Source organism: Loxodonta africana, chromosome 1 (genome assembly GCF_030014295.1).
Source record: "Loxodonta africana isolate mLoxAfr1 chromosome 1, mLoxAfr1.hap2, whole genome shotgun sequence".
NCBI lineage: Eukaryota > Metazoa > Chordata > Mammalia > Proboscidea > Elephantidae > Loxodonta > Loxodonta africana.
The window spans coordinates 204,150,964-204,177,239 of record NC_087342.1 but is presented as its reverse complement, the minus strand read 5'-3'; the positions used below and the strand labels follow the sequence as shown (position 1 = coordinate 204,177,239).

Genomic DNA, 26,276 nt, shown 5'->3' with positions numbered 1-26,276 from the left:
TGTTTGCACTGCCCAGGGACTTCAGAGCTTATTCTAGTAGACCTTAATTTCTTATACTCAAATGATCATGTTTATGGATTTCTACTTATGGAAGTAGAAATTCTCCAACACTAAAACCCCGTTTATTTTACCATGAGTGTTGAACATAACTAAATTGTTTAGACTATATTTCTTTTGAATTATGGTGTTTTCAATAGCCTCATATGCATGTGAAAGCTGGACAGTGAATAAGGAAGACCGAAGAAGAATTCATGCCTTTGAATTATGGTGTTGCCTAAGAACATTGAACATACCATGGACTGCTGGAAGAACAAACAAATCTGTCTTGGAAGAAGTACAGCCAGAATGCTCCTTAGAAGCAAAGATGGCAAAACTTCGTCTCACGTACTTTGGACATATTATGAGGAGGGACCAGTCTCAGGAGAAGGACATCATGCTTGGTAAAATAGAGGGTCAGCAAAAAAGAGGAAGACCCTCAATAAGATGGATTGACACAGTGGCTTTAACACTGGGCTCAAACAGCGACGGTTATGAGGATTGCGCAGGACCAGGCAGTGTTTCACTCTGTTGTACATAGGGTTGCTATGAATCGGAATCAACTCAACATCACCTAAGAACAACGTTATTTCCCTAGTTCCCTCCATCAACCATCACTTCTAATTTCTACCATTCTTTACTGTGCAGTTTATACTTTTATATCCTGATAACTCATTCATTCATTTTGTGTTAGCACTGAGTAGGTACGAGGCATACATTATTAAAAGACATGATCCCTAGCCTCCAGTTCACAGTATGATAGAGTAAGCCAATATGTGAACAGATGATTCTAACACAAAGTGGCCAGTGTGATGAGGGAAATACACAGAGTACATGGAGAGCTCAGAGGCCAAAAAGTCTTTTCTACCCCAGTTGGCCGTATCATCATAGAGTCGTTTCATTTACATTGCTAAAGTTAACTCAGGAGACATTTTATTTCAGATCAACTGTGTCTTTTGAGCATCCCTGTCTCTGTTGTCTTGTATATACACATGAGCAATGGTACCTAAAGAGCTCTTACTTAGAAAACCACTATGTTACTATTCTGAGTCTCTCCTGAGGATGATACAAGAGGTTCCATGTAGGAGGGCTAGCCTTGAGTAAAACCTTTTGATTTTATGCAGCCTGAGTCATGGGAACATCTTATCTAAATGACTGTTGATTTTTATTCACTAGAATTAAAAAAAAAAAAAGTACATGCTGTATTTTGGGATATTTTAAGTATTGCTTTAATTAATATGGGCATCCTGACTATATGACTTCTCGGGGTCCCTTTTAACCCAGTAAATTTTAAGCTAAATTTCCTTACCTCATTTACTTCCAGATACTCCAGAACATATTTCTGATTTAGAAAGCACCTGTCTATACTCAAAATTGTTAATATTTTACTTTTTTTTAAAAATTAGATTAAATTTGTTTTGGTAAATATATACATAACAAAACGTTAGACATTTCAACAGTCTTCACGTGTACAGGTCAGCGACATTAATTATGTTTTTCATGTTCAGCCATCACTCTTACCTGTTCCCAAGTTATACAATCATTCTTAACAACTTTTTACGTTTAATGCCTGTTAGAGAAGGCCCTCACAGTGTATGCACACACTACTTAACCTTATGATTTTTTTAGTCGTACCTGTCTTCTCTCATTTTTCTCATTTGGAAAATAGGCGAAGTCTTCATTGAAAGAATAAATGCTTGGATAATGCATAGGATTACTGTGAAGAATAAAATGTAATATATGTGAAAGTGCTTTGTAAAATGCAAAGCCCTATACAGAAATTATTTATTGCATAAACGGTAGTTGTTCAGATAAAGTGAGTTTTTGAAAAAGCCTTGCCAGTGTGAGCTGATTTTCGTCATCCTTGGGGTCACTGTTTTAGTAGAGTGACCATACTTTCAAGGTTGTGCAGGACAGTCCAGGTTTATGCATGGCATCACAGACGGAATATTAATAGCACCCCCTTTCACTGTTAAAAGTGCCCCAGTTTGGATGGTTACCCAACTCTAATCACCGTAGACATGAAGTTGAATGCAGAGTCCAACTGCCAAGCTGACTTATACCAAAATTCTATTTCTCTTCAAACCTTTATCCTTCTGAGAGTCAGTAACTTAGTTTTATTCTAATAATATTAAATTCATTGGTAAACAAAGTGGAATGTACCTAATGTTAAATTATTTTCTACACCTTGATTTTATTTCAGGGAAAAGTGATGTGGGGCTGGAATTGAGCAGGAAACAAGCAATTGCAGAAAATACACTATTCACTTGGAATTATTCAATTGTGTCTTTTCCCTTTTGAAAACCTACCTTTAAGGAGAAACTTTTAATAGTTTTTCGTTATTAAAACTAAAATTTAATTTACTAGCATTTAAATATTGTAAAGTCTGTCATCAAATACAAGAATGCTCTTGGTTTTCTCCATTGGTGCATGTGAGCGAACATTTAAATGCTCTGAAAGTTAGCTAATTTTATTTTTTCATTTGGTCATATATTCATTCATCCACCCATTCATCCACCAGATACTTACTGAGCAGCCTCCTTCCTGCTAGGCCAAGCCCTAGGCATTGGGAATACAGCAGTGAACAAAACAGACAAGCCTTTGTCTCTACCCCCGACATGACATTGTGGCACCAAAGCACCTTACTTATTGATGTAATTAGAAGAATGAAAATGGAATTTAAACTGAGCAAAATGTTCACCCTGTAATGCAATATTTTTTAGTGCCAGATTCCTAAACCAACCAAAATCATCTAGCATATCACAATCTGTTAGCATCTTACACTCGAATCTAATTCCAGGTGAGTAGTGATGATCATTTCTGGATTGATCTCAAAGAAAGCCAGTGAACTATTGCAGTCTTAATCACTGGCCTCATTTATACTGATTGATATATGTGTGCAGTACTATATACATCCTTGCCATGGCTTATCATTTCCTATCACCAAAAGCAAATGGCGGCAAAAACTCCCTGCAGATAGCCCTTCACAAAATGCCTGAGGGGCCCACATGCCCATTTTCCTATTTTAGAACTAGACTGTTATGGGACCAGGAGCCATATTTTCCTACATAAAAATTATTTGGAACCTCATAATGATTTGTAAATCTTAGAAATAATTATCATAATGAGTGTGACCTAGTGAGGGGTCCATTTAACCAGTTTTTTTTTTTTTTTTAATCATACTTGGAAGCTAATGAAAAGTATAAAATATCATCACCTAGTCTTGCTCACTTTAAAATCTTTAAAAACAAAGATGTCATTTTGATGACTCAGGTGAGCCTGGCCCAAGCCATGTTATTTTCAATTGCCTCATACGCATGAGAAAGCTGGATAATGAAAAAGGAAGAACTGATGAATTTGAATTATGGTGTTGGCGAAGACCACTGAATATACTGTGGACTGCCAGAAGAGGGAACAAATCTGTCTTGAAGGAAGTAGAGCCAGAATGCTTCTTAGAAGTAAGAATGTCAAGATTTCATCTTGCTTACTTTGGACATGTCATCAGGAGTCATTAGAGAAGGACATGATGCTTGGCAAAATGGAGGGTCGGTGAAAAAGAAGGAGACCCTCAATGAGATACATTGACACAGTGGCTATAATAATGGGCTCAAACATAACAACGATTTTGACGATGGTGCAGGTCCAGGCAAAGTTTTGTTCTGTTACACATAAGGTCTCCATGAATCGGAGCTAACTTAATGGCGCCTAACAACAACAAAGTTTTATTCTTAATCCATACTGTCAAATTTATACAGGTTCCTAATGGACTTTTGTACAGTTTTTATTTCACATAAATGTACAAATTCCATGAAGTTTAAGAGGCATTTGGGATGCAAGGCCTTAGAATTTCTCGATGAAGCACTAATACTGTTGTCTCTAAATTGTTAATTACAGTAGGTTTCTGTTTTTAACATGAGATCTTAAAGATTTAATGTCAGTTTAGTAGAGGGAAAAATAAACCTTATTTCAAGTGTAATTATCATCATTATCTTAGTTACCTAGTATTGCTATAACAGAAATACCGAAAGCAGATGGCTTTAACTAACAAAAATTTATTTTCCTACAGTTTAAGAGGCTAGAAGTCCGAATTCAGGGTGCTGGCTCTAGAGGAAGGCTCTCCCTCTCTGTTGGCTCTGCAGGACGGTCCTTGTCTCTTTTCCTTGGCTCCTTGGTGATCTTCATGTGGCATGGCATCTATCTTTCCCAGTCTCTGCTTCCTTAATCTGCTCCATTTATATTTTGTAAGAGATTGACCAAAAACACCACCTATACTAATCCTGTCTCATTAACATAACAAAGACAACCCATTCCAAGTGGGATTTTAACCACAGGTATAAAGGTTAGGTTTTGCAACACCTATTTTTGGTGGACACAATTCAATCCATAACAATCATTATTATTACTTTGCTTTTATCTGGCACTAGACAGAGTGAGCCTGTTAATGTAATCCTCTTCTGGAAATCCTCCAGGAGCCTCTCACTTGGGCTATAATCCAAAGCCCTCACCATGACCAACAAGCTCCATGCCCTGGCCCTTGTGTGTCTGGTCTCATCACCTACTCATCTCACTCTGCTCCAGCCACTCTCCCTGTTGCCTCTTGAGCACCTTAGGTACTCACCAGCCTCAGGGCCTTTGCACTTGGCTTTTCACTTCCTGGAATGCCTGCACAGCTACTTCTATCAGATTTTTACACGTAAAATTTACCATCATAGTCTTCCTGACCCCCATCTAAGATTTTACACACCCCCTTCCTGACATGTCCTGTCCTTTATTGCTCTGTTCTTCTTTGCATTTATTCTGTTCAATGTTCTACATATTTTTTTTCTCTTTCTTTCATGCTGTATATTTTACTTATTTATCCTGTTGTTAAACTTTTCCCCAGCAGAATGTAAACTCTGTGAGGGCGGTTTTTTTTTTTTTTTTTTTGGTTTGTTTTTTTGTTCACTGCTGTTTTCGGTGTGTAGAACAGTGCTTGGTGCATCATAGATGTTCAGTATGTGTTCAGTGAATGAGTTGATTTACTGGGACTTACCACACACTAGGCACTATACTAACACTGTTACAAGCATTATTATATTTAATATGTACAATGATGTGCTATAGGTTCCATTTTTATCCGCTTTTTAAGGAAATAAATAAAATCCACATCATAGCTTCAGACTTAGAGAAGTGGGTAAGTAACTTGGCCAAATTTACATAGCAAGTGAGTGACAGAGCAGGAACCAGACTCTTGTCTGTCTGACTCCAAGCTGGACTCCTTAGCTGGTCAACATCTATCCAGTAGAAATTCATTTAGTTAGGATTCTATTTGTTTTTAAGGAACAGACTTTTTAAAGCATAAGAATAAAAGTTCTGTAGCTTAGGAGCACAAGACATCATTTACATCATTTGATGAAAATATCTAGAAGGTTACACAGTTAGTGTAGTGTTTTTAAATGGAAGACAAATACTCGGGAATTCTCAGAGTTATTATAATAACAACGTATATCGCCAACACTATCGGCTGCATATGTATTAGCTGTTGTAAGACATGTAGTAGTATTTCATTCACCACATTTACTGGACTAAAGGATATTTATCAGTGTATATCATTATATTTAAAAAGAAAGAAAAAAAAACCCTCTTCCTGTTAATGTTTTTCATCTCATTTTTTAGACCCTCCACCTGTGCTACGAGTTGATGACCGGCAGCGGCTGGCCCGGGAGCGACGTGAGGAACGGGAAAAACAACTAGGTATCCCAGGCCCTTTGTCAGCACTCTCGTTTGATCACTCAGGGACACTGTTGTTGAAATGCTGGTTTTTCACATTTAGGATGATGGATATTTAAGCTTAAGCAAATGGACATCATTATATTAACTGTGTTTGTCTGTGTGCCTTTATGAGTTTGGTAATGGTATTTGCTGGAGATGTATTGTGAAACAGAATTTAGTACCTCAGGTAAGCATAAGGCTAAATTTTAAGTAATAATAGGATTAGGGTCAGGCCTCAGATTAGAGTCACTTTTGCTTCTTTTTACATTGTCATCACAGTTTGATGTGGCATTGGAGGGAAGGAATATATATATATGTGAGTAGAGGGACAGTGTGTCAGCAGATTATATTTTACAACTTGAAGAATAGAAAGGCCCAGAGAGCATAGGGTGCTTTTTTATGTGGAAATTTATGAGGCTCTGTTTGGCTAGGACAGTTACTGCCTCTATGTTAGTAATAATGCTGCTGTTGAATTTATAGACGATGCTACCAGTATGCAGTCAAGAAACGCACAATACCTAGTGCTTGGGTGTCTGATTTTTCTTTTGTTACCTAATGCCCTTGGGAAAGTTTAGCAACTACAGTTATTTGTACCATAATCCCCTAGAGAGCTAGATCATAGGACTAGCTTACAGGAAGCAGAGACCAAAGCACTGAGAAGTTGAATAGTCATTGTCTTCTAGAATGTTGAGCGGGGACCCTGGTGCCAACTCCTCTTTTCCTTTGTTGTCCCTTTATGTCAAGTTGCTAAAACAGGATACTCCCTTTTCTTTTTTTCTGTAACTTTTTTTTTTTTTTTTAATTTTTATTGTGCTTTAAGTGAAAGTTTACAAATCAAGTCAGTCTCTCATACAAAAATTTATGTATACCTTGCTATATATACTCCTAGTTGCTGTCCCCCTCTATTTTCGTGTCCATTCAGCCAGCTTCTGTCCCCCTCTGCTCTCTCATCTCCCCTCCAGACAGGAGCTGCCCACATAGCCTCATGTGTCTACTTGATCCAAGAAGCTCACTCCTCATCAGTATCATTTTCTATCCTATAGTCCAGTCCAATCCCTGTCTGAAGAACTGGCTTTGGGAATGGTTCCAGTCTTGGGCTAACAGAAGGTCTGTGGACCATGCCCTCTGGGGTCATTCTAGTCTTAGACCATTAAGCCTGGTCTTTTTATGAGAATTTGGGGTCTGTATCCCACTGCTTTCCTTAAAACAGGATGCTCTCTTTATCTACCTAAGTGTTTCCAGAGTGTCTAGACTATTTTAAAATGAAGATTTACTTAGGCTGCTAAAAATCTTTGGAGCAGATGACCCGTAGCTTTTCTAAAGCAACTGCATTTAATGGGGAGCCCAGCACCTATATCCCCATCCCTTTGATTTTCCTTATTCAGGAACTTCAGTTTGTGGAATTGAGTGGTATGTAGAACCAAGTTGGTTATCAGAAGTTTGTTGACAATACATACGGTTTTTTAACACAGGCCTCTTTCTATTCCTTGCCATAATGACCACACCAAAAAAATAAATAACCCAAATCCATTGCCATCAAGTCGATTCCAACTCATAGTGACCCTATAGGACAAAGTAGAACTGCCCCATAGGGTTTCCAAGAAGCAGCTAATGGATTCAAACTGCTGACCTTTTTGGTTAACAGCCAAACTCTTAACCACTGTGCCACTAGGGCTCCATAGGAGGTCATTTTATTTTATTTTTGGCCATAGATGTTTTGTTTTTTACAAATTCTACTAACTTGTCAGAAGTAAGCAAGCTCTGACTTAATGTACCTAGAGTGTCCACCCACGACTAAAGTTCCCTGTCCCTGACAGGTTTCCTACAGGCAGGTGGTGCCTGGAAAGCTGGGCTGTCTGTGTGTAGCAGCACGCCCCGGCACCTCCCCCCGCCCAGCAATCTGTAGCCTGCAGCCCTTCCTGCTGTGAACTGTGCCCATTGTTCCCTAGTCAAGGTTGGTTTGACAAGTGGACCAGAACTGATGAAAAGAAGCAGAAGCACACCTACTGAAGCAGGAAGAGGCTTGAGCTGAGCAACAGGAAGAAACTGACTTCTGTTCTGGTGACTGTCATTTGCACTCTGTTTTCGGATTCATCCAAGGATTAGTGCTTTGGTCTGCCCTGTCCTGCTTGGGTTGGGTCTTAACTATTAAATATCTCCTTAGAGTTACCACATTGATTCATTTCTGCTTGAATAGAAGTGTCTCAGTAGACTACTTCTTTATGGTTTGAATCCCTTATGAATTAGCTTTTACATATTAACTCATACCTTCCTGTTTGAGTATATTTAATCTTTCAAAGCCAAGCAATAGCAATTTTTCATGGAAAGCATGAATATGTTGGTCAAACAAAAGTGATTTTACTTCTCATGCTATGCAGGTGTAAGACTTACAGCTTTGGGCCTGTAAATCCTCTCTAAAATCTGTCTAGTCATTACGCTTTGTATATTAAGTGGCTTTTAAATTTTTTTAGAGTGTAATGCCATATTTGAATTCACATGGATGGCACAGCACTTGGACTCAACATGATTTAGTAATTTATACATTTAAAAACCTTATTTGCCAGCATTGTGTTGAAAAGGTGATAAAAAGGTGAATAATGCTGAGATCCAGTGCTCTAGGGCTAGCTGCGGTCTAGTGGGGAGGCAGATAAGCAGACAGGAACCATGGCAGAGTGTGATGCATGTGCCCTTATAGGGGTGTGCAGGGGGGAACAGAGAGCCCACAGAAGCACCTAACCCAGCCCGGCTGTGTTGGTGCCTCCTGAGCTTCCTCCTAGAGGATAAAGAGGCATTTTCCAGGGGGCAGGAGAGGCAGGAACTGTAGAGGGATGACACAAAAAGCATTTGCTAAGAGACCCAACATACTCTTCAGATTACTTTATGGATAAAAGGAATTTTCTGAATTATTATATTATCCAATTATTACAACTTTACTTCTTTGGTGAGCCAGTATATAGTTTCTCTATATCTTCCTATCCCCTGCCATGTTAAATATCATAGTTTTTCATAATTCTGATCTCGTTTCTTCTGTCTTGTTGAAAAATCATAATTTTAGTGAAATATATCAATTTTAATTCTTACTCTTTCCATTAATTTCTTTTAATTTTAAAGCAGTGTATTTTACTTATTTTTTCCACTTAAATCATCATAGTAGGAACTAAGCCTTGAGAGGCTCCCTTAAACCTTATTTGTAAAAGAGTCATCTAAAATCTAATTTAAGCTGTGTCTTAGAGAATATAAGGGTAATTTCTAAAGAATCTTTACTAATACAAAAAAAAAAAAGTAAAGGTCACACCTGACCAGCTACCCATAAACTGTTTGGCAGAAGCTATTAAAAAAAAAAAAAAAAAAAAAATTATTTTTTTTATTAAGGCAGTGGAATATTCAAAGAAAAAAAAAGGCTGTCACCTAATAGATATTTGGACTGTGCTTGATCCAAAAACAATAAACAGTTTGTAATATCAGCTGCTACTGGGCTTTCTCACTTTAAAGCTTTTCAAGTAAACAAATCAGAAAACATTCCATGAATTTCGGTAAAGTTTAAAATGATTGGCCAGTAAAATCGGTTATTTGGATGTTGGTTGAAATTAATGTTGAAATCATTGAAGATTTTTTTTTTAACCTGCGTTTTTAAAAAAGCAGGGTACAGAGAGAGAGAATAGAGGTCAGATTATTCTGGCTTGGGGAGCATGGCTTTTTTGTACTGTTTTGCAAATGGGAAGGGCCTATTAATAACTTCCCGTGAGTTAAATCTCTGAGTCCTGCTTTAATGCTTTTATGGTAGGGTTATGGCACATCTGCTCTTCCTGTGTTACCTTTCCATTTATGACATAAAATCAGGCAGGATTCTTAATGTATGGGACTGTTCTGTCATTTTGTTTGAGCCATGTTCTCTGGAAGCATGATTTTTCTCCCTTAAAAGCTTTTTACAAGAAGGAATCACCTCAATGATTCCATTCTCTCTGACATTATTCAGGCCATTCCTTCAAACTCTCTGTTGACTTCTGCATCTCATTCACCTTCTGTCCTCTAAGCTCTAACTTCATTTTTTCCTAGAGGGAAAGAAATCTCATTTGTTCTTATGGGTTCAACTCTCTTTGCTTTTTTGTTGATAAGAGTTCCATATTTCCAGCAATTCATTAGGCAGTGGAAACCCTGGTGGTATAGTAGTTAAGAGCTCAGCTGCTAACCAATAGATCAGCAGTTTGAATCCACCAGGTGCTCCTTGGAAACCCTATGAAGCAGTTCTGCTCTGTCCTAGACAGTTGCTATGAGTTGGGATGAACTCGACAGCAGTAGGTTTGGTTTCTTTCGTTATCGGTCAATGGATGCTTCTCTATTATCTGAAAGTCAATTTCAATATAACTAAATAGTTCTTCTCATTCCTCCTCTCCCTCTGTCCCACTTCTTCTTCCTCTCCTCCTTCTTCCCTTCCTCTTCCTGTTCTCTTCCTCTCCTCTGCCTCCAAAACTAACTTCTTTTGGTAATTTCTGTGTCCCAATCAATTGTACCAATTTTTTTTGGCCCAAGAAATGAATCCTGCCATTTTTTTAAATACATCTGCTGCTGCTAAGGGCACTGACTTCTTTCTGACTACCGGTCTTAACCATTACATGTTTCGCAGAACAAAATATTCTCTCTTCCTTAGCTGACCCACGCCTGCACGTTGAGTAGTCTCCACCCTGGCCTCCTTCACTTTAGTTGGGCTGCTTGTAGCTACCAGTGGTCAGGCTGGACTCAGCCTAGTCCCCTAGCTGGGGCTTCAGCCATCTCTATCCCAGTTCGTTGACGGAAGTTGACACTCTCCTTCCCCAAATCCAGTTCATCAGGAAGTGTAGCTCAGATCCATACCTTTATTTATTTTTCCTTGTTTTTAAAAACTATGTTAAGCTTATATATAACAAAACATTTGCTATTTTAAGATTTTTTACATGTACGACTCAGTGACATAGTTACATTCATCATGTTATACAACTATCACCACTGTCCATTTCCAAAATTTTCCATCACCCTTAAATAGAAGCCCAGCCGTGCTTTTATTTTTGCTGCCACTGCCATCATCATAGTCTCGGCTTAATAAATTAATTTCTTAATCATAGAAACTACCTTGCAGATGCATTTTATTATAAACGGAGATGAATGCAGTGGGCATATTATAACTCGGTTCAGCTATTATCAAATTATCAGGTAATACCTGCTCTTGTAATAGTTCAGTTAAACATGTCTTAAATTCTTATCCGTAGCCATTTTCTCAGATGAAAAAGAATACACAGGTAATTTCTATAACAAATGTGCCTTAAATCTAGTTGTTCTCCATATATGTTATAAAATTAATAGTCCTACAATATGTTGGTAAGAAAATTCAACAGGACGCTTAGAATGCTTAATAGACAAATAGTCCTTTACTTTTAGGGATATATCAGATTTCCCTTTTTAAAGATGATATGAATTGAGTTTGAAGTGTTGATTAAGTGTAATTCTTGCTTATTTAATCTCTTCATGAGAACAGATTTCTTAGCTAGAGAATTACATCCCCAACTTGGGCTTTCCTGGATGCTATAAAATCATGAAAGATTATCAAAGAATTGTATGATTGACTGGCATAGCTCATCAAGAAAAATTTGAGCTAACAAAATCTATAATTTAGTTCAGTCATATCGGACTTTATAGCTAAGTTCAAAGCTGTATAAGAAATCTATCATGATACAATATTTTAGAAAATGTAATGTACTATAAAGAGAATTTTAACCTTAAAAATTTGTTCAACTTCCATTATGTTTTTTAAAAAGTTTTTCTCTGGATCATTTCACCAGATTTCTTTTGCTCCTAGTAATAACTTTCTTACTTTGCCTTTTTTTTCCTCCCTAATCTCAGCATAAGGAACCTTGGCGGTGCAGTGGTTAAGCACTTGGGTGCTAAATGAAAAGTTGGCATTCCAAACCCACCAGCAGCTCCACGGGAGAAATATGTGGCAGTCTGCTTCCATAAAGATTACAGTCTTAGAAGCCCTATGGGGCAGTTCTACCCTGTCCTGTAGGGTCACTATGAGTGAGAATTGACTCAAAGGCAACCAGTTTACGGGTTAAAATCAGTGTGTGTTATCAACTCAGGGAAAACAGTATTAATAAGAGTATGGTAGAGACAGAAATGATCACTTCAACCTGGTTTAGAATGCTCATCTCAAAATAGTTGACAGGCAAAGTAGGATAAATTGGCAACCAATCAATAATACCATGCCAGATTAGAGTTGTAAGTGACACTCCCCATTTCCCACTTCACATGATTTGGCTTAGGCAGTCACTGGTTCTGACCAGGGATCTTCCTGTTTAGACACAGTTCACCCAAAAAAAAAAAAAAAAGGGAAGCAGTTTTTGTAATCCAAATTTCTAGTGGATAAAACTGATTTTTAATGGTCAATCTTGGCATCTGGGTCTCCCAAAGTTATTACTTAATGAATACAGTGTACACAAAGCTCATAAGGCTGTCAAGCAGGTTCTAATTAGCTAAGGTATCTAAATGCATGTTAGTGGGAAGGATGTGGGCATTAGCATAAACCAAAGCAGCTGTATCATGAGTCAGGCTCAGGACTAGGAAGAATAAATGCTTGTTGCCTATGGATTAGGTAACTCAGAAACTGAAATCTTAACATATAATGAATCATTGTTACTAACCAGCCATTTTTTTGTTTGTTTCTCCCAAATTTACTTTGCCTTTAAGGCTGAAAAGATGCAAAGATGTTAAAACCTGAAGAATAGTAAAAGGTCTTTTAAACAGGTGAATATAAAAGCTAAAAGTGACATTAGAGGATCTGGATCTTCACATTTGGATAGCTAGTTTGTCCCAGTCTAGAGGAGCCACTGGGAAGTGTTCCAAATAGTGCCTTTTAGCATAATGGCTCATTGTTTGCCTCCACAGTCAGTACAGAGTTTGAGTTCCAGGTCCACCACTTATTGTTGTGAGACATTAAGCAGGTTACTTCACTTCTCTGTGTCTCAGACTTCTCATCATAAAGTAAGTTTGATAGCTGTCTACCTCATAGAGTGGCTGTGGGGATAATTCCTGTAAATCACCTGGTGTCAGCATATGTAAGAGCTGAGTACATCTCGCCACGGTAATGATGGTGATAAAGATGATGGTAGAAGGTCACATGATTCCACAGATACTGACTTAGATATCTGGGACTAAACCAAAAAACCAAACCCAACCCACTATTGTTGAGTCAATTCCAACTCATAGTGACCCTATAGGACAGAGTAGAAGTGCGCCATAGGGTTTCCAAGGCTGTAATCTTTACGGAAGTAGACTGCCACATCTTTCTCCCATGGAGCAGCTGGTGGGTTCAAACCACTGAACTTGAAATTAGCAGCCGAGAGCCTTAACTATTGCTCTATGAGGGCTTCTTTTTACATGGAACTAGAGAAGCCTGATTTTTCTGAGCTAAGGAGTAGAAAAGAAAGAGGGATAACTGTTTCTAAGGAGTTTCTAAAGACAGGCCTTGTCCTGTATGCTTTAGCACAGCTCCATTTACTTTCAAAACCCATTGCTGTCGAGTTGATTCTGACTCATAGCAACCTTAAAGAACAGAGTGGAGCTGCCCTATAGGGTTTCAAAAGAGCGCCTGGTGGATTTGAACTGCTGACCTTTTAGTTGGCAGCTATAGCTCTTAACCACTAGGCAACCAGGGTTTCTCCATTTACTTTAGCACAATCTGAACACTCTTTTAAGCCTAGCCTGAAGATAACTCCAGTATTGTTTTCTTACCTCAAAAGGCATTCAGCCCATGTATAAGGAAGGCACTGGATTTTAGTCCTTGGTTTACCACATGTATAAACTGCGGACCCATCTCAGTCCCGTCGGTTTACCATTGTGTACAGGGAAGAAAGTGGAGGAGGATGGCCCCTCAGGGATGGGAGACATGGCATCCTGGGTGTCCTACAGCATCACACTTCTTAGCAGGCTGTTCTCTATTGCATAATATTCAAATGAAAGTTGAATGGAAGAACAATTTAAATGACAAGTTCAGGAGACTAAATTAATGCTAAGGCCCGTAGGTTAGTTGCCTTGCTTTTTGAAGTTACTCAGTCCTTTAACTCTTTAGTTCATTTATTGACTCATCGAACTTACGTTAGCCATCTGTTAGACTGTTGTTGCTGGGTACTGAGTCAATTTCCAACTCACGGTGAGCCCACGTGACAGAGCAGAACTGCCCCATCAGGGTTTGCTAGGCTGTAATCTTTACGGGAGCAGATTGCCAGGTCTTATTCCCGAGAAGCCACTGGTTGAGTTTGAACCGCCAACTTTTAGGTTAGCAGCCACGCATTTAACCATTGAGCCACCTGGGCTTCTTCCTGCTAAACTAGACATTGTGAATATGGGGAAGAACTCACAACCCTGTAAAAGCAGAGAAGTTACAATCTAGAGTCTTAAGTACTCTAGCAGAAGTCTGAGTATAGCTATTGGAGCACCCCTTGCTGTGGTCATCAGGGAAGGTTCCTCAGAGGAAGGGACATTTGACATAGGACTTGAAAGATGATAGACGTTTGTAAGGTGGGAGGAAGTGTTTCAAACAGAGGGTACCATGTTTACAGGCATTTGATTGTGTGGTCAATCTAAGGAGTCGGAAAAGGAGCATGGGGAACTAAGAGGCTTTCAAGCAGGACCGTGACATCGGATTTGGTTTTGGGGGAAATGTCTCTGAGAGAAGTGTTCAGGGTAGACTCAGAGGGGAGATACACTAGATATCAGAAAAAGTGAATAAGGCATCTGTTACCCATTGCCATCAAGCTGATTCTGATTCATAGTGACCCCATAGGACAGAGTAGAACTGCCCCATAGGGTTTCCAAGGAGCAGCTGGTAGATTCAAACTGCAGACCTTTTGGTTAACAGCCAAGCTCTTAACCACTGCGCCACCAGAGCTCTGAGAAAGGGATAAGGGCTTAAATAAAGTAACAGCAAAGAGATTGGAAAAGGTGACACTGGATTTGAGAAATAGTTCTGAAGTAAAATGATAGAGCCAGTTAGTTGTCTGGATGTGTTGAGTTAGGGTAGAGCATCCAAGATTAATGAGGGAGAAATGGAGGATAACTCTGAGATGCCTGATAGCTATTTGTTCATTCTTTGTTTTTATGGTTTCTTTGACACTTTAAGTGCGCTTCTTTTAAATAAGATAGCTGGGTGGCGTAAGCAGTTATATATTCAACTGCTAACCAAAAGGTTGGCAGTTTGAGTCCACCTAGAGGCACCCTGGAGCCCTGGTGGCATAGTGTTTAAGAGCTTGGCTACTAGCCAAAAGGTCAGCAGCTCGAATCCACCAGCTGCTCCTTAGAAACCCCAAGGGGCAATTCTACTATCCTATAAGGTTGCTATGAGTCAGAATCAACTTGACAGCAATAGGCAGGGTTTTTAGGGGCGCTTCAGATGACAGGCCTGGTGATCTAATTCTAAAACGTCAGCCATTGAAAATCCTGTGGTGCACAGCTCTACTCTGACACACATGGAGTCACCATAAGTCAGAATTGACTGAATGGCAGCTGCAGTTTTTTATTTTTTTTTTACTATGTGCATAGGTGGCATGGTGGTTAAGTGCTATAGCTGTTAAACAAAAGGTCAGCAGTTCAAATCTACCAGGTGTGCCTTGGAAACTCTATGGGGCAGCTCTGTCCTATAGGGTCACTGTGAGTCGGAATCGACTCGACAGCAACAGGTTTGGTTTTTTTGGTTTATGTGCATTAGCGTCCCTGGGTAGTATAAATGCTTGGCTATTAATCAAAGCGGCGCCTCCGAAGAAGCACCTGGCAGTCTATTTCTAAAAAATCAGTTCTACATCTGACACACATGTCGTTGGGATTGACTCAACGGCAACTGGTTTTTACTATGTGCATGACCCTGTGCTAAGTGCTTTATATGTAATTGTGAGTCCTCGTAACAAACCTACAGCATTTGAGGAAACAAGACCACAGAGATTGTTACTGCTTAATGGTACATAGCTAATAAGTGGCAGGACTGGTGGTGGACTCAGGCTCCTGTGAAGTCAGAACCTATGCTCTGTTCACTACAAGATTCGGCCTTTCATTTTAAATTCCTTTTAGTGCAAGAGTCATTGTGGGTTTCTAAATGGAGTCCAAACTGAAAGTGTATTTCTCTTGTATGTGGCACTGTTACTGCACCATTAAAGGGTCCTGGTAACAGCACGGCAAGAATGGGATCGGTTAATATCCAGTATTTCTGGGACTACAGTGGGTTATCATTTCATTTGATATTATGATCTGAAAGCCCGGGATAAAACATAACTTCTGAAGAGTAAAGGTTAATGTAATTCCTTCTTCGACATGCTTTTTTTTTTATAGCACTACCTCTTTATGAAATCAAACCAAAACCAAACCTGTTGCCATCTAGTTGATTTTGACTCATAGCAACCCTATAGGACAGAGTAGAACTGCCTCAAAGGGTTTCCAAGGAGTGGCTGGTGGATTCAAACTGCCGACCTCTTGGTTAGCAGCCGTAGCTCTTAGACACTACACCACCAAGATTCCTTTGTGAAATTAAGTGATTTTTAATTATTTAAATAGTGATTGGGTTGTTGATTGCTTGTGTTAAAAGATCCTCATTTCTTAACGGGAAAATATAAGACTTTGACATTATCACCCATAGGGAATATTTTACATAGCTAAAACCCTTAGAATAAATTAACTTTTAATTCTTATTAAAATATTGAAATATTCTATGGGTTGTCCTTCAATATAAAAGATTGCATGATCTGTACTTGTAACAATCCTAGTGCTCGCCAGCATAACCTGTAATAGTAAGAAGGTGTTGCTTGCTATTTCAACATTATCTGCGTAGCCTTTGTATGACTGTTTAAAGAAGACAATTGTTTAAAGAAAGGCATTGGGATAGGATCTCCACTTCCTGGTAGAAAATAGAAGTGCAATTCAATACTAGTCTGAAAAAGTTTCTTCCTTCAATAGATTATTTGGAGATAGAACTAATTATGATTGTAATAATATCTAGCCTTGTTGAAATTTATAGTGCAACCTTAAAAAAATACCTTTTAGTTTTCTGAATTGAAATTATAGTGGTGTTGACAAAGACGATGGTAATAGCTAATATTTATTGAATGTTTACTAAGTGTAGAGAAATGTTCTAACTACTTTAGGTGTAATTTTTCTTTAAATCCTCATAATAACTCTATGAGGAAGGTGCTATTTTTATCCATAGATTACCCTGATGGAGCTGAGGCCTTAGGGAGATTGAGTAACTTGCCCAAGACCACACAGTTATGGGTGAATGAATCAAGAAGTAGGTCCTAATGAATCTGGAAATAATTGTTAAGACCCTGGGATATGTCAAATTGTGGAAGGCATCATGGAGAGTGCCAAAAAAAAAACCTTTGCTACACAGAAATAAAAATATAGAAAATGTTAAAGTATGTAGTGAGGTCCCTGGGTAGTGCAAATAAATAACAGGGTCAGCTGCTAACCGAAAGTTTGACCATTCAAATTTACCCAGAGGTGCCCTCAGAGGAAAAGCCTGGCACTCTACTTCCAAAAAATCAGCCATTGAAAACTCTGTGGAGCACAGCTCTGCAGTGACACACATAGAGTCTCCATGAGTCAGGGTCAACTCCAGGGCAACTGGCTAAAGTTTTTATCAGAGACGACAAGCAGCTGTGAGCCCTGAAAAAAACAAAGCTTCTACCATAAGGACAGTACTTCTCCAAATGTTATCAGTAAACCACTTGCCTAAGAGTCATCTCGAGGTTTGTTAGAAATACAGATTACTGGGCCCCCTCCTAGAATTAGCAAATCGGATATGAAGGTTGGAGCCCAGGATTCTGCATTTTAACAAGAACCCCCCTCCATCTCCAAAGGTGATTCTGAGATACATTACAGGAACTGTGCTGCTGCCTGAAAGGATGGATCCATTTGGGTAAGAAACTGTGGCAGCTCTTCCCACAGGGAGCTATGGGAGCAAAGCCCTGGGAGAAGCATGGTTGGTTTGGGAGGTGCAGTGAGGAGACTGGTCTAACTAGAATCAAGAGTTTATGTTAAGGCCAAATACGGGTATTAAGGGGAAATTTAAATAGGACTTTATGAATCAGGGAACTTAAATTTAATGAGGAAATAGTTACAAATATTCTTAAGAGAGAAAGTAACCAGACGAAAAACATTATTTAAGGAAAATTAATCTAGGAGCTGACTAATTCCTATTTTACCTTGTTTTACAAATTTATCTTACCAGTTTTATTTTTTATGATTCTTTAATGTTTTGTAAACATCTTTATTTCTTATTTTATCTTGTTAGCTTCTAGATCTATTACAGGAAACGTACACATTGTGTTAATAAAAATCCTCAAAGAATCTGAAGGTTTCCTTCAAATGGGGTATAAAAGCCAAAAAACTAAATAGTTTGAATGCTACAAGTTAGATACATTTATCATATCACATATCTCTAGGTCTTGGGGTACAAATTGTTTCTTTTTTCTGCCTCTGACCCTCATACACTGTTGGTAGAAGTATAAATTATTAAGACTTCCATGGAGAACATTATGGTAATGTCCTCACTTCAGAGAAGCAACAACCGAAATCCAAACGTCTGAGGTCTTAAACCACCCATAGATGGCAGAGCTGCTGGGAGAACTCAGACCTCTTGCGTGCCAGTCCCCAGTTCTCTCTGCGCACCACTCTGAGTGATATCAGAAGGATAAACTCACCTTGACTTTGTCCTTGTCCTTCCACTAAAGTCAAAGAGCCCTGGTAGCGCATAGTTAAGTACTCAGCTGCTGACTGAAAAGTTGGCAGTTGGTACACACCCAGTGGCTCTGCGGGAGAAAAACCTGGCAATCTGCTCCCGTAAAAATTAAAGCCTAGAAAACCCCAAAGGGCTGTTCTACTCTGTCACATGGGATCGCTGTGAGTCGGAATCCACTCAGTGGCACCCAGAACAACAAAGTAAAGTCAGTTCAGATCCATTTCAGTAGATTGGTCTCTTCAAATAAATAACTTTGAAAAGATTGAATAGTGACAGAAATGCAGAATCTTTAATATTAAACATTCAGAGGAAACTGAAATGTTCTGAATTTCCCTTAAAAAAAAAAAAAAACCTTTTATATGCCATGCAGTACCCTCAAGGTTTATGCTCTAAATTTCATTTTACCTGGAGTAAACCCTTTTGCCTGGAGCGTTAATAACTCATATTAAAGATGTTTTTGGTTATCAAGGCTAAAGGAATCATATTTCAAAAAATAGTTTTTTGGAGTATGTTGTTGTTAGGTGCTGCCGAGTTGGTTCCGACTCATACCAACCCTGTGCACAACAAAACAAAACACTGCCCAGTCCTGCGCCATCCTTATAATCCTTGTTATGCTTGAGCTTATTGTTGCAGCCACTGTGTCAATCCACCTCGTTGAGGGTCTTCCTCTTTTCTGCTGACCCTGTACTCTGCCAAGCATGATGTCCTTCTCCAGGGACTGATCCCTCCTGACAACATGTCCAAAGTATGCAAGATGCAGTCTCGCCATCCTTGCTTCTAAGCAGCATTCTGGTTGTACTTCTTCTAAGACAGATTTGTTTGTTCTTTTGGCAGTCCATGGTATATTCAATATTCTTAACCAACACCACAATTCAAAGGCATTAATTCTTCTTCAGTCTTCCTTATTCATTGTCCAGCTTTCACATGCATATGATGCAGTTGAAAATACCATGGCTTGGTTCAGGTGCACCTTAGTCCTCAAGGTGACATCTTTGCTTTTCAACACTTTAAAGAGGTCCTTTGCAGCAGATTTACCCAATGCAATGAGTCTTTTGATTTTTTTGACTGCTGCTTCCATGGCTGTTGATTGTGGATCCAAGTAAAATGAAATCCTTGACAACTTCAATCTTTTCTCCGTTTATCATGATGTTGCTCATTGGTCCAGTTGTGAGGATTTTTGTTTTCTTTATGTTGAGGTGTAGTCCATACTGAAGGCTGTGTGTGGTCTTTGATCTTCATTAGTAAGTGCTTCAAGTCCTCTTCACTTTCAGCAAGCAAGGTTGTGTCACCTGCATAATCCAGGTTGTTAATGAGTCTTCCTCTAATCCTGATGCCCCATTCTTCTTCATATAGTCCAGCTTCTCGCATTCTTTGCTCAGCATACAAATTGAATAGATATGGTGAAAGAATACAACCCTGACGCACACCTTTCCTGACTTTAAACCACTCAGTATCCCCTTATTCTGTCCGAACAACTGCCTTTTGATCTATGTAAAGGTTCTTCATGAGCACAATCAAGTGTTCTGGAATTCCCATTCTTTGCAATGTTATCCGTAATTTGTTATAATCCACACAGTTGAATGCCTTTGCATAGTCAATAAAACACAGGTAAACATCCTTCTGGTATTCTCTGCTTTCAGTCAGCATCCATCTGACATCAGCAATGATTTCCCTGGTTCCATGTCCCCTTCTGAAACTGGCCTGAATTTCTGGCAGTTCCCTGTCGATATACTGCTGCAGCCGTTTTTGAATGATCTTCAGCAAAATTTTGCTTGAGTGTGATATTAATGATATTGTTCTGTAATTTCCACATTTGGTTGGATCACCTTTCTTGGGAATAGGCATAAATATGGATCTCTTCCAGTCAGTTGGCCAGGAAGCTGTCTTCCATATTTCTTGGCATAGACGAGTGAGCACCTCTAGGGCTGCATCTGTTTGTTGAAACATCTCAATTGATATTCCACCAATTCCCGGAGCCTTGTTTTTCACCAATGCCTTCAGAGCAACTTGGACTTCTTCCTTCAGTACCATTGGTTCCTGATCATATGCCACCTCTTGAAATGGTTGAACACTGACTAATTCTTTTTGGTATAATGACCCTGTGTATTCCTTCCATCTCCTTTTGATGCTTCCTGCATCATTTAATATTTTCTCCAGAGAATCCTTCATTGTTGCAACTCAAGGCTTGATTTTTTTCTTTTTGGAGTATATTTTCCCCTAAAATGAGTCGGGAGCATGTATATATAAAGAAGAAATGAAAGTCCATCATTGAATAATATTTTTCGAATTGTGTATTTTCCCTCAGCTTTTCATGTTTTGATGTCTTATTTAAATTGTAAGCTCTTCAGACACAGGTCTGCTGCTTATTTGATCCCTCACGTTTCTTAGCTGACACAGTGTTCCATACCTGTGAGGTATTTAAAATATCTTTTATCAAATATTTTCTTCCACTATTTTTAATGGTCATAGAGAATCAATGCTATGTTGAAGAAATGTAGTCATAGGCTTTTGATCTTGATGATACCACATTTTTAAAAAATTTTTTATTTTGAAATAAAATCAGATTTACAGAAAAATTATAAAGAGAGTTCCCGAATACCCTTCAATCAGTGTTCCCTAATGTTAATATCTTATAAACTAGCCAATTACTGTGGAGTTGATTCCGACTTATGGTGACCCCGTGTGTGTCAAACTGTGCTCCACAGGGTTGCACTTTTTTTTTTCCCAAGGGAGGCAGGTACAAAATGAACCCAAAGGGGGAGAGACTACTATTGGTTTTGAGGCCATATCAGTATCAGAACTGAGTCCAAGGGAGGTGATTTTTGCATTATTCTATAGTAGTAATAGTATACTAAGCTAGTAGGTTGAAGAGGTGCCTGATGAGAATTCATTGTATCTTCTTCGACTTCATTGTTAGCATATTAAATTATTCTAAAAATTAATAGTCGAATTTTTTTCCTGAAAATCCAAGGAAAGCAAAAGGCCATACTTGGTTAATACATAAACCAGAAAACCCCCTATATGTTAAATATGGATTAATGATACACCACTAGGTGTTCAAGTTTTAAACCTGCCTTGTATTTGGTTTCTCTCCTTCTTACTGAAGCTGCAAGAGAAATCGTCTGGCTAGAAAAAGAGGAGCGCGCCAGGCAGCACTACGAGAAGCACTTGGAGGAGCGAAAGAAGAAGCTCGAGGAGCAGAGGCTGAAGGAGGAGCGGAGGCGAGCTGCTGTGGAGGAGAAGCGGAGGCAGAGACTCGAGGAGGACAAAGTGAGACGCCCCTCTGGGAAATACGGGAGACACTTCCATTTCAGAAACGCAGGATATGCACCATGAGCCTTTGCGCGAAGGTGTGGGGATGCCGAGCACATTTGTTTCAGGGCGTTCAGCTTTACAGATGGGCGCAGTTTCTAGAGCTCTTGGGCTGCGAGAGTCCGAAAAGAATGGGGGTGATTAATTTTATTACCCCAGAAGCTTTATTAAAAGCCGGTTTCTCTGGTCTAGACCTGTAATTTAGTTATCTCCCATTAGTCTACGCTGCATTATTAAGACCATTCTAAGTATTTAGAGGGGTGTAGGATGTTACCGGGAAGCCCTGGTGGCATAGTGGTTAAGTGCTACGGCTGCTAACCAAAAGGTAGGCAGTTCAAATCCCACCAAGAAACCCTTGGAAACTTTATGGAGAAGTTCTACTCTGTCCTGTAGGATTGCTGTGAGTTGGAATTGATGGTAACGGGTTTGGTATTTTGGTTTAGGGCTTTACCATTTACATTTTCACATAGGTCATCTCATTTTAACCCTTACCAACCCTGTGTTAACTATCAGTTTTTGCAAAAATGGAAATTTAGACTCAGAATGGTTATGCTACACAAGATCATATGTCTTGAAATTCCATTAAATACTGTACCACATTTGTAGACCTGGCAATCTGCTTCTGTAAATGTTATAGCCAAGGAACCCTATGGGGAAGTTCTGCTCTGTCCCTTAGGGTCGCCATCAGTTGAAATGGACTCAACGACAACAACCACGCTTGTTAAGCAACCACTGTTGCTAAGACTTGCACTAGTATGCATATGTGCTAGGTAGTATTATTCCCATTTTAAAGATAAGGTAGTTGAGGCCCAGGAAGTTTAGGAAATCAGTCCAAAGTAGTAAGGTCAAAATTTAAAAACTACCCCTTGCTATACTCTGCCTTAAGTTGAAGAAGCCCCAAACAACCACTTTTAATCTAATCATCGGCTCTTCTATTCCATTCCAGGAACGCCATGAAGCTGTTGTACGGCGTACAATGGAGAGGAGCCAGAAGCCAAGACAGAAGCATAACCGGTGGTCGTGGGGAGGCCCTCTCCACGGGAGCCACAGCATCCACAGTGCAGGTAAACAGGCAGTGACGGCTTCCAAACTCAGTATCTTTTTCCTGGACTGTAAAAGTGCAATCGCTTCTTTTCCTAAGTCAGTGTTTGCAAAATCTAAATCTTGCTGAAATCATTAAACTACAATAAATGATACTGCCACCTTTGGAGGATAAGAGGGTGATAGAGGTAAGAAAATCAGGATCTTTCTTTCCTTTAACACAGGCTACTTTTTCTCATTTGTTACCAAATTCCTTAAAAGAGGTAGAAATCTATGCAATGTTTCTGAATAAACATAGCTAGTTTCAACTCTACATTATTTTAAGTAAATCATTTGCATAAGGGTTTTAGGACTATGGAATAAGTTTTATCTTTTTCTCTGGAAGAATCAAAGTCATATTAAACTGATGGAAATTAGTTTATCAGTACTGTGAATTAATGTATCCCGACCCTAAGTGTATGCAGCACGAACACCCTACAAAGAAACATGCAGGTTTCTGAAGGAGAAATAGTAGTAGATGTCTAAGCTCTCTCTTTCTCCTTGAATGGACGTAAAACCATGTAGCAATTTGGATATAGTGAAAGGCCTTATTTTTTTGTACTGTAAATTCAATACACCTTGAATTTTTGCATAGTGCATCCATTCCTTTTCATTTGTGTTAAGTCTTAACTTTTTTTTTTTTAATTTACTTTGAAAAATCATTGTCTTACATTCTGTCCCTAGGTGGTTTTGTTGAATCATCATTCACCTTTCTCGATTTAGCACGCCTGGACCACCACTTCACAGCTTTTGGTGGTACTAGAAAATCTGGTACAGACATCCCTGAGATTGCTGATTGCCTGACCTGTAGCTAGCACCTCAGACCTAGGGCCCGTTCATCAATAGCCGAATCATCACCTTCTTAGCCATACCGCATGCTTAATATCCAGTTGCATAGGCCTAGATTTGGTGTATGGCACAGTGTTTCCTAAGTGTGATAATATGACTCAGAAAACTTAAAGGTTTGAAATAAAGCGATTGCATGTGGTACACTTGCTTTCACTTTCAAAGATCATTTTAGATAATACCTTAAATATTTTTAATAAATTACCTGGAATCGAAGTACACCTAGTTTGGTTTCCTCCCACCCACCCCAATCAATTTTGCTATTGCCTTTTTTCAGTTGTGATCTAAAGGGTGTTGTTTATTTGCTTATCTATTCTTTTTCATTCCTAACATTCAGAGTATCCTCTATGAACCCTTATTTAAAAAAAAAAAAAGAAAATTCTGAAAGCATATCACCACAACCTACTTTCCTAGGACAATGAGATAAATTTATAAAGCACTTTCTGTCCCGTTGGCTTTTTCATGACCCAGTATGGTATTTAGTGGGACACATATCATATCTGTGATCATTGAATCATTTACAAGTCTATTTCATTTTTGGAATAGTTTTGCATATACTTTACATGCAGAAAAGCTATGGTGGTATTTATTTTCATAACCTTACTTATTTTTCTTTTATGGGACTTCATATTTTAGATGTATATAGCAGAAGTATAATCTGTTCTCCTTCTGTAACTGTATGTAATAATTACTCAGTATCTGATCTTTATTACTGCTACTCTAAGCAAGAAAAAGCAATATTGTACTTTGTAAGCTGTTTGGGTAAAATCCATTTTTACAAAGGCAGTGGATTAGGGAAATTTGCTGCTATCTAGAACAGAGAAGTTTGAAAATAATCAGAAGTTTCTGAAGTTCTCAGAGGTTAAAAAATGATCTACTGTGATCTTGGGAGTGGAGACCAGGTCTTATTCATTTTGAATACCCATTAGTTCGTGACAGTGCCTGGTTCGTGATTCATTCTCAGTCAGTATTTGCTGACCGACAAACAAACCCTAGAAATTGTCAAGGTCAAAATCAGTGTCTTGTCCAGCTGCTGGCAGTTGAACTGATTCTTTTATAAATCCTTTTGTGAATTTGTGTTTTTCTCAATGAGAAAAAGAAATTAATAAAAATAATCTTATTGTTTATTAAATAATATAAGAAATGCATTTTATACCTTCATGATTTTAACCATCTGTGGCAGATTTAGATGTTTTACTATTCGCAGTATTTTTTAGGATGGGAAGATCTAGTCTAGCTCATTTTTCAATTTACTTTAAAGCAGAACTAAATGTTTTGTAATAACCTATTGAGAACCTACCTGAGGAAAGGCCTGCATGTAGACACAGTTTCCCCCAATAAAGCTTATCATAAAAAGCAATCTCAGAAAATGTATTACTATAAAATCACCTCGAGATGAATTTCAGTATCTTTCCTTGTGCCCTTATACCTCACATTTTATCATTAAGGTGTTCCTTTTGATAGTTTACCCTACATCTTTTCTTTATGTTGGCAGTACCCTAAGAGCCCATCAGTTTAGGGTAAATGTGAGTTACAGAAATGGTGTCTTATTGAATAAAATTGCTTCAGCCAGAAAAATGGGTCCCAGAAGAAGATATGAATGTCTGGTGTTGATGGAAGGCTTGTTTATCATCAGTGCACTGTAAATAACAGTAAAAAAAAAAAACAAAAAACTTATAAAAACCTCTTTTAGCTTTGGCTGTTATAAATCAGAACATCCACCTACCTCCAGGATAAATATAACGAGATTTTTTAAGACTTTTATTATTGCAGTTTTGTTTAGGGCACACGATTTGTGCTGATAGGCAAGGTTACAACTTAGCTCCACAGTCTTGACAAAAAATGAACAGAGGTGGTCTTGCCTTTTGTGTGGCTATTATTTCCATGTAAAACGTGAATATAAAAAAATTCATTTACATGAAATTTAAGAATTATTCCAAAATTACCTGACTGGTTGCAAGGTGAACAATAATGTTGTTCATGAACTTAAGAGAAAGGAATTCCGATTTTATCTGTATTGCTATCAGCTTTATTGGGAAAGTTTGTGGTGTGTTCCTCCACTTGTAACCGCACTGAACTCTGTGTTATAGGCACAGAAGTGTGATTATGAGTAGCCGTTTTAAAAAGAAACGTTTTAGCGGTCATCCTCTCCACACCTAGGGTGTTTCTTTTTTCTTTCTTTTTTAAAAAATCTATTCATAATTGAACTTTAAAGTCCTGGTTAAAGGACTCTGCAAGCAAAGGAATCAGCAAATATGCAGAACCTCGTATTCTTTTATTCCAATGTATTACATTCTCTTATACCTGTACTGCTGTTACCCCCGGGGTCCCTAGGTGGTGCAAACAGAACTGCTTTCCAAAAGGTTGGGGTGTTGAGTCTACCCAGAGGCACCTTGGGAGAAAGTCCTGGTGATCTCTTCCCAAAAATCAGCCATTGGAAATCCTGTGAGGCACAGTTCTACTCTGACACACGTGGGTTTGCCGTGAGTTGGAACTGACT

At 38.7% G+C, this 26,276-nt stretch overlaps 1 protein-coding gene across 1 annotated transcript in view; it reads left to right on the top strand.

Annotated features, from left to right (window-relative positions):
* Positions 1 to 26,276, top strand: part of MAP7 (microtubule associated protein 7) — a 201,591-nt gene that overhangs the window by 135,475 nt on the left and 39,840 nt on the right. The window contains exons 3-5 of the mRNA XM_064291234.1: positions 5,692 to 5,769; positions 21,645 to 21,808; positions 22,797 to 22,914. Coding sequence (XP_064147304.1) covers positions 5,692 to 5,769; positions 21,645 to 21,808; positions 22,797 to 22,914 — 360 coding nt within the window. The remainder of the gene's footprint in view (positions 1 to 5,691; positions 5,770 to 21,644; positions 21,809 to 22,796; positions 22,915 to 26,276) is intronic.